The following is a 15,606-nucleotide window of genomic DNA, read 5'->3' as shown; positions in this document are numbered from 1 at the left end:
CGGAACGGTGTCACCGATTGTTTTTCAATTTTGGTGGGTGGCTAGAGACTCAATAGCTGTAAGCTTTAGACGAGTTAGGGATGTGGCACACACATGTGAACTTGTGCACGAGCACACCTCTTCTCGCGCTTGCTCGCTCACATTGCCGAACACGGAGCTGAAAAAGACCACCCCGAGCAAGAACACCGCTGTCCACGATAAGCGGCCTGACCATAAGTCAGCTCAAATGATAATCTGCATACGACCGTCGACCACATATATTGGACGAATAGCGTCACAACCCAGAGCCCGTGTAACCAAGCACAGATCAAAGATATATTTCAAGAAATGTGTATTTATAGTCCTGCCGGTGGAAGGCTCAAAGAATTGGCAAACGCTTCCGACACCCCGCAGCGGCATGCTCTACGGGGATCTCACTCCACTTGCTTCACGGTCGCAATGGCCGCCGCTGATGGCGGCACATCGGCCTTCACCCCACCAAACACTTTGGTTCTCAGAAACCAATTCAGATTGACCATGTTTTTAGGAGTTTTGATGTTAAAAATCCAAAAGGCGGCCTGCCACAGCGGGAATGCTTGGTCTGGTGGCGCCGATACCACCTCCTAGGCCTCGACGAATACCGCGTCTTCCCCGCCCAGCTCTCCATTGACGATTATGGGATGGAAAGTTTTGCGGGCCTCCGTTGGCTTCCGTCGTCTCTTGGAGAATGCGCTGCAGGTTCTCCAGCTCATCCCCTGCAAAATGTTCATAACCAAATTATAGGTACACTTAACATTGCGTGGGAGAAAATGGAGGAGAAAGAATAGGAGAGAAGGAGGGAAAGAGTAAAGGAGAGAGAGAGAGAGAGAGAGAGAGAGAGAGAGGGAGGGAGGGAGGGAGGGAGGGAGGGAGGGAGGGAGGGGAGGGGAGGGGAGGGGAGAGAGGAGAGGAGACGAGAGGAGACGAGAGGGGAGGGAGTGAGGAAGGAAGCAAGGAAAGATGGAATGAAGAAATGATGGAGGAGAGGTAGGCGGATGTAACAAGGCGAACAAGACAAGACATGGACCTGATGAGTTGGCACAGGGCACTGATAGGTACTACATTTCGGCACATGATGTGAAAATAATGTACAATGCCTCAGACTCAGCAGTCTGGAAAATGTAAGTACAAATTACACATGCATTAGTGAAGAAGTTTCTGCATTTAGATTAGAATGAATTGTTTTGAAAACATTAGACAATGCCTGTATCTTGAAAAATGATTAGATTGGGCTGTGTCAGGACAAAACTGGGGATGAGTCATGTGAGCTCGCAAAGTTCCAAAGTTGTGCCAGGCAACTTCATGAGATCACACTGAAGGAGCTCCAGCGAATTATTTTCAGCATGCCCAGCTTGAGTGTGCAAAATGTACACTGGACTGGACCACTGTAGTGTCTGAACGTGATGCACAAAACTGAACGTGACACACCAGCGACAAAACAAAACACTACAACCATCTATTGCAAAAACAATTCATACATACCTGCAGCTGTGTGTCCCTGCATCCTGGCCTGCTGTCTTGCATGAGCGATGCACATAATACAAATGTAGCTGTACTTAGTCCGCTTAATTCCAAAGAAGTTCATCATATCATTTTTTGATTGAGCGTTCCTCAACGTAGGACCATAGGTACCATTATCACGAGCTTCCTGAACAATACTGTGGTGACGGCGACGCCCACTGCTACAGCGAGGAGGTGGTGCTTTGATGAGCTGTGGAAAAACAGACACATTTGCAGTCACCACTTCTATTATTGTTCTATGAATCCATGACAAAGCCACTTAGAATGCAAGTATGAATAACCTAGCATAAGCCCAAATTTAACTTTTCATTAAAAACTAAAAGATATAATCCTATTGGTCCCTGCTTGCACAAACAATTGACTGAATAAATGATATGGCCACACTGCAAACTTTTGCACAACCTGCCAGGCCATAACATTTCTAGCTACTGTGGGCAGTTAAATGTGCCTCTCTAATCAACGATTGCCCCAAACAACAAAATAGGCCTATTATTTACTTTAAGATAAACTATAACCCTGTAAATAGCAATACATTTCGTAAATAATTAAAATATTATACCGCGGAAAGCATGCGCCATGAAAGCCTACAAAATCATCATAAATTCTATCGCGATATTTCAACATTTATACCGACGCACATGAACGTTGAGGCTATTCAAATTTACAAACATGATCTAAATTATTTAAAAAAATGCTAATTTTACCTATAAGAACCAAATTACCAATAATTCAGCGCTAATTTCCGGCCTCACCCACACACCGACAACACGACAAATGGCGGCGTGCTAACAGGCGACGGTGCCTTTTGGAAGAAATGTTTATTACCACCAATTTAAGACGTGTGTAAAATGAATGTTCAATTATTTATTTTTAAATAAGAAACGTAAAAATGTGGATAAAAGAATAATATCCGCCTAAAAAGGGCTTTAAAAAATATCACTTTTCTGAAAAAGTTAGGCTAGCAGTTTATCTTTCGCCATATGAGCTAAAGTACATATCCCACTGCTACCGGTCCATATCATTTCGGGAGAATAGAATATTGCGTTTCACCTGGTAAAAAATCGTGTCGATATGGACATTATAACAATCGAAACGAAACACTTGAATAGTTCGGTGCACGAAAAGTAATCAAAATCTTGATTACAACTCCTTATATGGTCATGCCACGCCCCATTTTCATGACGTCATAATCATGAACTTGATTAATCAAGTTCGTGATTACCTCCCCGTAGTTTGCCCAACTGAGCTGTGTTGTCCATGCGGGGCGTGTCACGTGGGGAGACGGGCAGGCCGCGGTGGGGTGTTACGTCGCTCAAGGTCACGGCGCTCAGAGGATGAAGCGGCACTGGTAGTCGGCGCAGTCGAGGCGCAGTCAAGTGGTAAGAATGAGGATAATTGGTCCTTTGGTGTGTAGACTAAGGCTAAAGAACGTAGACGGGCGGGGCCGGCTGGCAGCGTTCGCTCCCTCCAGTGACTGTTTGAAAATGTTTGTTGCATTGTACTATTGGTCTCAAGATAAGGGTCCAGGCGACCTGTAGGTTTGATGCGGTGAATACCTACCCCCACCTTCGCCACACTCGCTCGGTGCTACGGAGCTCCGATCTCGCGACCGGTCACCTGTACTTGTAGACTGTGCCGCATGACATAGCAGTCGAGCGGGCCAGCGGAGCTTAGGCGGAAACTAGCGCCGCGTTTGACAGAGAAGGACGCTCACCATTCCGGCGGGAGGGCCGCTCGCCATTTTAACTCCATGTAGCGTCTCGCTGACAATGAAAGACACTACAGGACGACAATATATCGTTCCGCAAAAGTTATGCCCACTACCTATGACAACACTTTCCTGTTCCTAATCGTGTCCACACCTGAGGGATGACGATTCAGGCTGCACTCCTGCATTGCGCGGTCCTTGGCCGCAGAGCATGAGGTGACGAACGAACCTCGGGTCACGGATCACCGAGCTACGGCCAGTTTCACTGAGATTGTCCACCTGAACGGCTGCGTCGCTACGTGAATGTCTGAAATTTCTATCAAGGGAGCTGAACCAGACAGTCGGCATCTCCAGGCCGAAATGACACAGCGTGTCATTGCTGATTGGTTGGGACATCTGCCTGTTGTTTTTGTTTGCAAGTCTTAATTATAGACGAACTGTTGCACAGTCCGGTGTTGGTGGGATAAGCATACGGCTGCTGGCAGTGTTGCTGGTCGTTCCAGTTTGCCGGCGTGCGCCTACCATTTCAAACGTTACAGAAATCGCATTGAAAAAGGCGGCCGGGAAGGAAGGCCAGTAGTTGGCGACAAAATTGGCCAAGCGGCTCGCGCTGAAGCGCTATCACATTTCCAAACAGGACCGTGAGACGCAATAGGAAGAGCTCTTCCAAGGCTGATTACCTACCTTCGGCCCAATGCTTAGCCAACGCATGGTCAATGACATGTTGATATGCATTTTCAATCAGGACGGTGCGCCAACTCATCGCTCTGCCAAGGCCTAGCGGTGGTGCGAATTGAACGTGCCAGACTTCTGTAGGAAAGAGATGCTAGCCGGCTGCCATCCGGACCTCATCCTGATCGACGAACTTCGGGCTGTCGTCCAGCAGGACCTGGACAAACAGAAGCCGGCGGCCAACCTCGGCGCCTTGTCGATACAGCTCAAACGGGCATGATAAAAAATCCAGCCGTATTTACTGCACAACCTAGTTGCCAACATGCAAATTTGCGTTCGTATGTAAGTCCCTGTTCGTGGGGAATAAACTGAACGCTAAAGAGAATCGCTGTCCCCTATGTAGTAACTTATAGCATTTTTTTAGAGGATAAAACTTATGCCGGATCATGTAGCCCACGCATCATTCATTGCAGATTCACCTTAGACTGCAAGACATGGCAATTTGTTTAGGACAAATTAATGTTGTCATGATCGGCATACCGCCGAGAACGTCACTATTTATATCATCTTAACGGTTGCATATTTCAACCTTCATAACTTTTAATTTCCTACTGTTTCATATAATCTCATTTATGGCGCTGAACAAGTGTTGAACAGTTCATTTCAATAACTGCATTGTGAAACCTCCGGTAGGGTTAACCATTAAACAAAATGTTAAGTGTTACTCTCGCCCCGTTCGCTATGTGTTGGCTTTATAATTCTATCAAACGTGATGTCATTCCAAGAAAGCACTAATAGTGTAGATTGTAGAAGCCATTCCCACTGATGGGACTCGAAGCGATGCAGCTAGGTAATGCATAAGCCTGATTGGCGAACTTCAGCTTGTAGACAAGACAAGGAAACGTTCTCAAAAATCAAATCCACACGTAACAAACATATTTCAAGAGTGCACGTATCTCGTTGTCGTTGTAACCGTTATTCCTTGTCAGACCTATCGGCTTTCAGAATACCGAGAGACGTCTGGAGTGTGTGTGTGTGGGGGGGGGGGGGCGCCGCCGTTTCGCCCATTATTAAGCTAAAAGCCTTGCAAGCAAAAACAACACCCAGCGATTCACAATCAAGTTAAGTGTCAGATCAGCATGTGACCTCTGAGGTCAGGTCACGTGCACAAGTGCAGGGTGTTCATAAGCGAATGACGTAAAGTAAGCCCCCGCTGGAGCCCCAAATGATCGCCGGCCATCGTGCAGACGAAGCCTTCGACGACTCACGGCAGCGTTCAGTTCATCAAGGGTCTTGGACTCCTAGAGTTCGCTCCGCAATTTGAGTTGCTTGAGGTTAAACGGTGAAGTCCAAGCAGGGAAAACATTCAGACTGCAGAATGACCAGGGGTGCTGGGATCTTGTTCAGTTGCTCGAAGGTGAAGAGAGTCTAGCAATTCTTCAGTAATCTGTCCAGTATTCACGTTCGCAATGGCTTAAGAAACCTGGGAAGGCATTTTTAAATATATGGACTTGTGATGTCAATTACAGAAAGTCGTGATACCGATACCAAACCAAATACCAACAGGAACCGTGGGAAAATACCAAAACCGAACCGACTTGGGAATATCAGGGAAATGCCAACTTTTTACCAAAGTCACAGTCTCTTTTACAGTAGCGAGGATTCACAATACCAACAAAATACCAAATGTGTTAGCCTCGAAACGCCAAATACCAAGTTGGTATGGGTTTGGTATCGGTATGCCAAAAAGTTGGTATTTGATTGACATCTCTAATATGGACAATCCTCCACAAGAAGAAACTGAACTGGAAACATTACCTATCGTCCGATCCTAATGACCGTCATCTCCCCCGACAGCATGGTGTCGAGGCTGGAAGCGTGCACCTTTTGGCTCACGGCTCAGTGAAGCGGAAGAATGGTTCGAAAGGGTGATATTGAGTGACGAAAAGTGGCTCGCGCTACAGCAAGCAACCGCAAGAATAATACAGGCTCCTTCGGCTCCTTCGCCGAAGAATCCACAAAAGTTGATTCCATACAAGGATGTGCACGGAGCGAAGGTCTTGGCCGAGGTCTGCCGCACGGAGAAGCAAGTTTTCTTCGAGCGACACAACTTATTTCTGTTTGTGCTATGTAAAATGTCTAAGATATATCATTCCAACGGTGAGCTGTTTATGCAATATGTCTTACGCCTCTGGCGGGGCTGACTTTATGTCATCTTTTATTGATGACCCTGTAATTTAGAGGATAACGCGTGGATGTTTAAATGCGGTTATCCCGCACCGTAGACAGTGTTTACAATTGCTTCACGTGCAAAGAGAGAAAATTATCAGATGTCGTGTAACTGATTTTTTAAACGTCTAGACGATTAACAAACTACGTCTAGTAGGCATTTCGTCTAGTCTGAAATATGTCGTATTTTTATATAAATTGTATTCTTTATCATTAAGCGCCCGAAAGATATCGGCGGTACGGGATAAAATTATTAAACCGCTCGTAGGTAGAAAAATATTTTAAACGTCTCGCCTAACCGCTCGACGTTTAGAATATTTGTTCTACCTACTCGCGGTTTAATATATAATATTTCAGTTGGAACGGTAGTATTTCAGTTGGAACGGTAGTTAATATAGGTATATTAAACCTCGAGTAGGTAGAACAAATTTTTTAAACGTCGAGTCGATAGGCGAGACGTTTAAAATATTTGTCTACCTACGAGTGGTTTAATAATTTTATCCCGTACCGCCGGCATCTTTCGGCACTTAAGTTAAAAAATACATTTTATTTAAAAATACGGCATATTTCAGACTAGACAAAAGTCTAGACGTTTAACAAATCAGGTAAACGACATCTTACAATTTTCTCTCTTTGCACGTGAAGCAATTGTAAACACTGTCTACGGTGCGGAATAATGACAAAAAACTCCAATATCTTTGTAACGTCGTTTATGACGTTGCACATGGTTCTCAACGCAAAAATTGAGCATCGATCTTGCAAGGAGTGAAGCGACACGAGCACGACTCCATGTGCAAACGATAGTCGTAAATCATTTTTTTGTCATCAACATAAATTTTACCTAGTATTTCCCTTGTTGGATTATGATGGTGAGGGAGGTCACGTCATTGACCTAGCTTTACGTGAACTTCTAGAAATTACGAGACATAAAAGTTGCAAGGTCTCGGAAGAATATGAAGTCCTGTGAGTTTTATTTGTCTGCAGAAGTTGACCTAGCAATGGCGGAGTTGCCAAGCCGCAATATTTTGGGACCGAGTGAAGTCTTTTATGACGTCATAGGTCAGTGACTCGACAAGAATTGAAAATGTAATTAGTCGCTGGTGTCACCAGAGAATCGGCTTGAATCAAGTCAGGTGTCAGTGTGCTATTTTTTAGCTTTCAGGTTTCCTTGTTGAGAGCAATCGCAAGAAGTCTGGTGTAGGTAACACCCGTCACCCTCATCTATGGAAAGTTATGCTTTTGCGGAGCGACCTTCAACGCTAGTGCGCCCCATGCACTGTCGTGTTTTCAGCTTGCTGTCGGTTTTCCAATATATGGAAGCCAGTTACAGGCGTCTCTTAGTCTCTCATTGGTCAATCGCACACACCACGTGTGGTTCACCAACGACGGGTCCGTATCAAAGCGTCCAAAACCGCAGCACCCAAAGTACGCAACATCCAAGACCGCAGCGTCCAAAGTACGCAACGTCCAAAATACGTCCAAAATCGGGTTTATAGGGGGCATTCACAAAGTCCAAAACCGAAACATCCAAAACCGCAACGTCCAAAAACGTATCATCCAAAAAACGCAACATCCAAAGACGCAACATCCAAAGTACGTAACCTCCAAAACCACAACGTCCAAGGCACGCAACATCCAAAACCAACCTAACCTAACCTAACCTAACCTAACCCTACCGAACCTAACCTGACCTACTGATTTTTGCCTATCCCTAACCTAACCTAACCTAACCTAACCTACTGATTTTTGCCTACCGGGGATAAGGAAACCCAACCTAACCTAACCTAACCTAACCTAACCTAACCTAACCTACTGATTTATGCCTACCGGGGATAAGGAAACCTAAGCTAACCAACCTAACCTAACCTAACCTACTGATTTTTGCCTACCGGGGATAAGGAAACCCAACCTAACCTAACCTAACTTTACCTAACCTAACCTAACCTAACCTACTGATTTATGCCTACCGGGGATAAGGAAACCTAACCTAACCTAGCCTAACCTAACCTAACTAATCTAACCTACTGATTTATGCCTACCGGGGATAAGGAAACCTTACCTAACCTAACCTAGCCTAACCCAACCTAACCTAACGTATTTGGATGTTGCGTACTTTGGATGTTGCGTACTTTGGACGTTGCGTACTTTGGATGATGCGTCCTTGGATGCTGCGTTTTTGGATGATACGTTTTGGATGTTTCGGTTTTGGATGTTTCGGTTTTGGACGTTGTGAATGCTCCCTATATACCCGATTTTGGACGTATTTTGGACGTTGCGTACTTTGGACGCTGCGGTTTTGGATGTTGCGTACCTTGGATGCTGCGGTTTTGGACGCTTTGATGGTCCCCCCACCAACGACCAATGAGAAGATGAGAAACGCCAGCAAACTGACAGCATGCTGATTTGGTGATCAAACAGCGCCCTGACCACACCCCTCCCATCTATTGCTGACACCCTGCTCGGTAACTCGTCTCGAGACGCGACTGAGCCAGGCCCTTCGACCGGTTACCGCCGCGCCGCCGGCACAATTCCGCCTGATTCCGACTGCACCGCTGGACACCACACTGCGGCGAGCGACCCCGCTGTCAGACTCGGGCCGAACGCAACCCCTCCCCTACCCCCACTCCAGCTGTGGCGAGGGTGAGGGTATTCACCGCATCAAACCTACAGGCCGCCTGGACCCTTATCTTGAGACCAATAGTACGCACAGGACTTTCACAAATCACGATACATCTGAACAGCTTTAAACCTTAATCACACATACTAATATTCACATATCTAAGAAGTGTGGCTACAAGTATCATGGTTGGTAACATTTAATGACTTTAAGAATACACATAACACAGTCTGTTCTTGGTAATTTAACGACAATGTATTTGTTTGTTTGTTAATTGGGGCTTTAGGGCGCGCCGACTGACAATGTATTTGGCTGCATTGAATTGCAGAACACCCAATCCAGTTTACACCGGCTAGAAGCGGACACAGTGGACGTGCTCTGGCACTGATAATCAGACACCCTTTTTCCGACAGGCGGCCGACCTTCGACCCGGCTGGAGTATGGCTCTCGGACCGACTGTCGTGACACGGTGACGGTCCACAGAGCACCGCCACCGACACTGCCGGCCCCATGTCAGCTGACTCCGGCAGCCGCGGCGGGGGCGGGGGCGGGGGCGGCCGGCTGCTGACGCCGCGCCGCCTCCTGGCGCTGCTGGCCGCCTCCACCGCTCTCTCCATCCTCCTCTACCTGCGCTGGACGTCCTCCGGCGCGTTCTTCGGGGCCAGCCCGCGACCGGTGTTCATCACCCAGCCGCCCACTCCCACCGCGCAGCCCGACACTCTGGAGGGACTCCTGCAGCGAGACTTCTACAGCAGAGAGTGGGAGACGTGCGACAGCCCCGAGCAGCTCCCCGTGTTTACCAACAACGAGCACTGGCAGCACCCGTTCAACACGTCGCTGTACGCGCTGGCCGCCTACCCGGACCGGCGTCTGCGGGCCAAGCGGCGTGTGTTCGCCTATGTGCGGGTGATAGCGATGAGGGACGGCTACAGGCACAGCGCGGGACGCCAGGTGCACTGCCAGCTGCGCTATGAGAACGGCACTGAGAGCGTGCCGGCGCTGGAGCAGCTCATCTGGCAGAGCCGCTGGGACCCGCAGAACACGGGAAAGCTGTTCGATCCGGTGCTGGTATCGTGCCCGCTGCGCGGCGGACTGATGCCGATCTCTGTGGCGCTGACGCCGACACCGTGTGCCGCCGCCGACACGGACCTGGCCGTGGATGTGGCGCCGCTGCGCGAGTGGCAGAGCTCCCGGCGCCGGGACGGGCTCGCCGTGTGTGTGAAGAGGTTGCAGCTGGGGAACGAGTGGGCGGGCCGACTGGTCGAGTGGATCGAGCTGCTGAGGCTGATCGGTGCCGATGCGTTCGTGTTTTACCGGTACGACACGGGACCGGAGGTGTCTAGGGTGCTGGAGCACTACGAGGCCCAGGGCGTGGCCACGGTGGTCAACGCCACCCTGCCGGGGTTCCAGCCCAACTATCCGCCGGCGCGGCGGCGCTACCTGCGAGCCGCCGTCTGGCAGAAGCGCCGCTTCGAGCTGGTGCACTACAACGACTGCCTGTACCGCAGTCTGTACCGGTACCGGTTCGTGGTACCGCTGGACGTGGACGAGGTGCTCGTACCGCGCCAGTACCGTACCTGGGCCGAGCTGATCGAGCACCTGGAGGTGAACCCGCACCTGCTGCAGCGGTTCGCCTCCCTCTCCGTCCGGCACGTCTACTTCTTTGACAACCTGACGCAGACGCCGGACCCCGGTCTGCCCGAGCACTTCCACGCGCTGCGGCACACGGAGCGAAGCGCCAACATCAGCGGGCGCGGCTTCAGCAGCAAGGCGTTCGTCAGCACGCGCGGAGCGCTCACCGTGTTCAACCACTACGCGCTGGCGCCGCTGTACCCCTACACCGCGCACGAGGGACGCATAGTGCCTGCTCAGGCGCTGCTCCACCACTACCGTTCAGAGTGTCCGCGGGACCTGAGTGCCGAGTGCCGTAACAACTACTACAGGTACACCGAGACGGACCACAGCCTGGAGAGGTACTGAGCAGGCACGGAGTACCAGCGTGTAATCCGTCTGCCCCCGAGCGACCCGGGCAAGTCCCTCTTCCGAAAGGAGGTACAGCCGCGCCTCCAACACCGAGCCTACAAGGCATGGCAAAGAACATGCAACGACGCCACCGCCGCGGGAAGACCACCGCCCAAGCCACCAGAGACGAGACTACAGCACTCCCTCACCGACCGTGCCTCAGGAGGGTCGGCAAGTGGCTCGCCGAGGAGGCAGGAATCGAGGAGCTCCCGGTGGAGCCCATGGCGTTCTACAGCTGCGACCCGCCATGGCTGGGCCACCGCGGCGGCATCACCTTCAGGGTAGACCTGCCCGTGGCCACCCGCCGGTCGGACCCGCCTGCAGTCCGCAGGGAAGCTGCCCTACGAGCCATTGCGGAGCTCCCGCAACCGGATATTACTATCTGGTCGGACGGCTCGGCTCGCGGCGGGATGGAACAGGGCGGCGCAGGCGCGCTGATCCAGTTTCATCTCCTCAACAAAGAAGAAACCGTGCGCGCTCCTGTAGGGGCGGTCTGCTCCAGCTTGAGAGCAGAGCTGACCGCCATGCGCGAGTCGCTCGCGGCTGTGGCCGGCCTGGAGGAAGGGGAGCTGGCATCAATCAAGTCGGTCCGCCTCCTCACCGACTCAAGGTCTGGGCTACAACTACTCGGCCGCGGCCCAGCTAGCCAGACCATGGCCCTGGCCGCCGAGGTCTGGAGGCTGCTGAACACCCTCGCCGAGAACGGCACCGAGACGGTGCTCCAGTGGGTGCCAGGCCATGCCGGGCTGGACGGCAACGAGACCGCCGACCGCCTGGCTGGCGAGGCCGCGGCGGGCGACCAAGATAGCGCACCGATTGACCTATCGAGTGCGCGGGCCGCCGTCACGCGCCATGTCCGGGAGCTGTCGCGACGGAGGACAACCGCTGCCCACCCGCACCCGGACCCCACGCCTGGTCACGACTCCCTGGCGCGCTGGGGGTCGGTGACGCTGTCCCAGCTGAGGACCGGCACATCACCGCTGACCCGCGACACGCTCTACAAGATTGGCCTGGCAGCCAACGACGAATGCCCCGCGTGCGGGGAGCCCGACAGCGTGACGCACCTGCTGACCGATTGTCCGGCCTATGAGGCGGCCCGCCGCCGCCGCTGGGGTGTCGGCCCTCGCCTGGTCGACGTCCTCGGCGGCCCGGCGGCGAGGGTCGTCGACTTCATCGAGGGTGTCGGGCGGACCGAGCCGCCGCTCGACCCGCCTGCGCCGCCGCCCCCCTGAGCGGGCTGGCGGCGGGATGCAGAAGAAGAAGAAGAAGAGGTACCGAGGACAGCTGGTCGCTGCGGTCACACAGACACTGACACAGCTGGCACTGGGAGGGGAGGGTGGGGCCGGAGGGACGGCACACAGCGAGGGTGAGCCGCCGAGTGACGAGGACGGCGAAAGCGACGCCGACGGGGACCACAGAGCGCACACCAGTGATGTGGGAAGTGATATACAATGATACGAGGGGGATTAAGATTGCCTATGGCGATGCTTAGGCGGAATAAACAAGATTCAGCAAGGCACGACCGTCAATTATTGAGCAAGACAGGCACGCAATTGCAGTCCGACATCAGGGAGATATCAAGAATCAGAATCACCCTCATACGTTTCCCGTCCCATATAAGACAATTATGATACCATTTATAATTACTGTGGTTGCGATAAGGGAGAATGTTATGGCAGTTGTCTTCGTATGTTGCCGCAAATGAGCGTTCCTACTTCCTAGCGTGCCTTCGTGGTATAACTGGCCTCTGCAATTTTCGACTGCTGTCATTGGATGGTCTCGTCGCTACTTTTCGCAGGGATTTTACCGGTGGATAGTCTGGCTGTGACTCGTGTATTTATGTCCATCGTTAATGGAAATACACTTACACTCGTGGTACACCAGTATATCACAACTCGCTGGTGTTTGACACAGACAGCTCTTCAAACGCTGCGGCCATCCTGGCGATCGATTTTTCCAAGGCCTTCGACCTGGTTAGCCATGATGTCGTGCTCAGGAAACTACTGGACCAGCAAGTTCGTCCCTCCATCGTGCCTACAGTAGCCAGCTTCCTCAACGAGCGGAAACAGGTCGTTCGACTTGGTGGCTCGAATCCTGTCTCATCAGAGCTCACTACCACGTGTGGAACGCCCCAAGGGAAAAAAATCGCCCCGATTGCATTTTTGGCTCATATAAATGACTGCGCAGTTACCGAAGATCATCGGTGGAAGTATGTGGACGACCTCAGTATCGGCATCCTGTCTCCTGCAAGAGATGCAAACATTGTCCTTCAGAAAGCCCAGACGGCCGCATCCACTCTGGAAACATGGTCAGAGAACAATCTCATGAAGATCAACGGAAAAAAGTGTCATATACTCATCTGCAACTTCTCTCACAACACGGATATGGACGGCACAGTAATCATTAACAACGAACCAGTACCTGTCGTCTCTACCATGAAACTTCTCGGAGTCCATATTACTTCTGACTTAAAGTGGACGGCAAATACAAATCATATCACAAAAAACGCCTCTCGCAGGCTGTTCATGCTCACAGTCCTCCGTCAGTTCCATGCAGATCTGAGCGATATCCGCGCCGTCTACATCAGCTTCATTCGTCCATGTCTGGAATACTGCTCTCAACTGTGGCACACGGGACTGACACAGCAACAAGCACAAGCAATCGAGCAAGTTCAGAAAAGAGCTTGCAAAATCATGATAGGATACGAAAACTACACCGACTACGCCTCTGCCTGCCAGCTCCTCAACCTCGAGACTCTGAGTGAGCGTCGCGATGCTGTCCTCTGCAAGCTGGCGGCCGACATCCTCGCCAACCCCGCCCACCCACTGTACCCGGGCGAGCAGCTGGAAAATGTGAGGCGCCCTCTGCGCCGGCAGCGAAAGTTTGTCGTACCGCGGGCCAAAACTGAGCGGTATAAAAAGTCCACTGTGCCTGTACTCATAGATCTAATGAACAGGATGTGATCCCCACGTAGATATGTTCGGAGCTCTTTTGAAATGCACTGTGTTTTTAATTTTTGTGATGCTTTTCACTTCTTCATGTGGTGCCACCATTGCACAGCTCATGTACGGCCTTTTTACCAGTCGTTGACCGTCACGTGGTCAAATAAACCTTTATGTATGTATGTATGTATGTATGTGTTTGTTGTATTCGGAGTTTGGACAGTAGCAGCCCATGGCTCATATTCGTAATGGAGAGGTACCACCCGGGTATCACATCATTTCGATTCACACGAGCTGACACCACCACAAATTATAGCATCACAGTTCAGGTTCTCACCGAACACAGTCACTGGAACATTGACGAAGTACGGTACGACGTCAGTCTTTTAATGCTAGTCGGCCCAAAGTGCACACCGCACAACCGTTTCCAGTTCTCGCCCACAAACTATGATAGAAAACATCAGCAAACCATACCACCTTTACTTGCAGCGCTGGCAGATGAAACATAGTAGAGTAGTCAGTAGGCAGTCCAGGCAAGTGACACTCCCCCGCCCTACCTGGCCCTGCGCCGGAGGAGCGATGCCAAGACCGATGTCCCCTGTGACCCCGCCTCAGTAGAGCGACGCGTCGGGAGCCGGGTCGAACAGGTGTGACCAGGTGGGCGGCGTTCGCCAGCGACCCAGCACAGAGTTCGGGTCGGGCCGGGACTTCTGGCTCTCCTGAACACGACAGGGGAAGAATATGTCAGATGTGAGTAGAGAACGTGCTAACAAGGGCATAGCAGTAGCAGCACCCGGCTGAAACTGGACAACGGCATGACAGAGTTTGCCAATGTGTTCAAATGAATCATATAGGCACGTAACGCCTTGAATAAATTAAGAGCCACTGCAGGCTGAAGTAAGCATTGCTTTTTTAGAAGAGTCGCAAATGCCAAAAAAAAAAAATAGCAGGTAGCAGGCAGCCGCTTCAACGAATCAAGCAAACCCTCATTTTGAAACAAAATCAATGAACCGTAGTTTTTGCAGCAGGAGCATTTATAAACCACGAGCAAGCGAGCAGACTGTACTCACATCCAGCAGGCCGAGCCACGAGTCCAGACAGTTGCAGATATCCACCGCCTCGGGAATGTTGTTCCCTTCGTAGGTGTGTCGCAGTAGACACGTGTACGGGAGCTTGGCGGCCTCACTACAAAACAGAGCAAAATGAAAATGGTGTTACCACGGTAGAGTCAATGCTTCACTGTCAAATTCAAGATCAACTCTAATTTTATTTCGTTTTCAATTTGAATCGAACAACGTTTATGTATTTACCTTAAGTATTTACCTTAAGTAAAGGTCATTAGGTACCCTTTCGAGTAATCAGACCCTTTACTCAAGAGATGCCTCCTCTTCTTCTGACTAAGACGAGTAGGCTGCCATGCTAGGTGAGGCCATACATTGATGGCCACGATGATCATTAGTATGAGAACTTGTAGTTGAACTTTTCAGGGTGGTCCTTCCATTCCTTCCCCAGTCTGTACTTCAACACATCGACATTTGGAGCATCGATGGTGTGGGTTGACAGCTTGTTCCATGTCTGAGTTACTCGTGCCGCAAAGAAGGCTTTTCTGGGTCCCAATTGATGTTGAACTTGAAGTTTTTGATCGTGACCTCACCTCGGGTGACACGGCTGAGAGAGTTCTTGAACATGCTGTTGTGACAACACGGGCACTCTCTTTGGAAGTCCACCTTGTCGAAGCCTTTCAATATTTTGAAAGTCTCGATGATGTCCGACCGTTTCCGTCGGAATTCCAGAGTAGGTAAATTAAGGCTCCTGAGGCGATCTGAATATGAAAGGTGAGACAGTCCGTTCACCAGCCTTGTTGCCCGCCGCTGCAC

At 50.8% G+C, this 15,606-nt stretch overlaps 1 protein-coding gene and 2 long non-coding RNA genes across 3 annotated transcripts; 1 reads left to right on the top strand and 2 right to left on the bottom strand.

The window, feature by feature from the left end:
- Positions 1 to 318: 318 nt before the first annotated feature.
- Positions 319 to 2,782, bottom strand: LOC122384034. The gene is made up of 2 exons (XR_006256947.1): positions 1,501 to 2,782; positions 319 to 734 (listed from the first exon to the last, which is right to left on the bottom strand). It is a non-coding gene; the product is annotated as an uncharacterized LOC122384034 (long non-coding RNA).
- Positions 2,783 to 2,789: 7 nt separating this feature from the next.
- LOC122384033 lies at positions 2,790 to 12,425 on the top strand. Its single transcript, XM_043370999.1, has 3 exons — positions 2,790 to 2,918; positions 9,179 to 10,738; positions 12,059 to 12,425. The coding sequence occupies exons 2-3, from the start codon at positions 9,276 to 9,278 to the stop codon at positions 12,240 to 12,242; spliced, it is 1,647 nt and encodes a 548-aa protein (XP_043226934.1). The 5' UTR covers positions 2,790 to 2,918; positions 9,179 to 9,275; the 3' UTR covers positions 12,243 to 12,425.
- Positions 12,426 to 13,928: 1,503 nt separating this feature from the next.
- On the bottom strand, positions 13,929 to 15,263 carry LOC122384032. The gene is made up of 3 exons (XR_006256946.1): positions 15,053 to 15,263; positions 14,800 to 14,914; positions 13,929 to 14,448 (listed from the first exon to the last, which is right to left on the bottom strand). It is a non-coding gene; the product is annotated as an uncharacterized LOC122384032 (long non-coding RNA).
- Between the last annotated feature and the right edge of the window lie 343 nt (positions 15,264 to 15,606).

This window comes from Amphibalanus amphitrite, unplaced genomic scaffold (genome assembly GCF_019059575.1).
Source record: "Amphibalanus amphitrite isolate SeventyFive unplaced genomic scaffold, NRLGWU_Aamphi_draft 000180F_arrow, whole genome shotgun sequence".
Lineage (NCBI taxonomy): Eukaryota > Metazoa > Arthropoda > Thecostraca > Balanomorpha > Balanidae > Amphibalanus > Amphibalanus amphitrite.
This window is presented reverse-complemented; position numbering and strand designations above follow the sequence as displayed.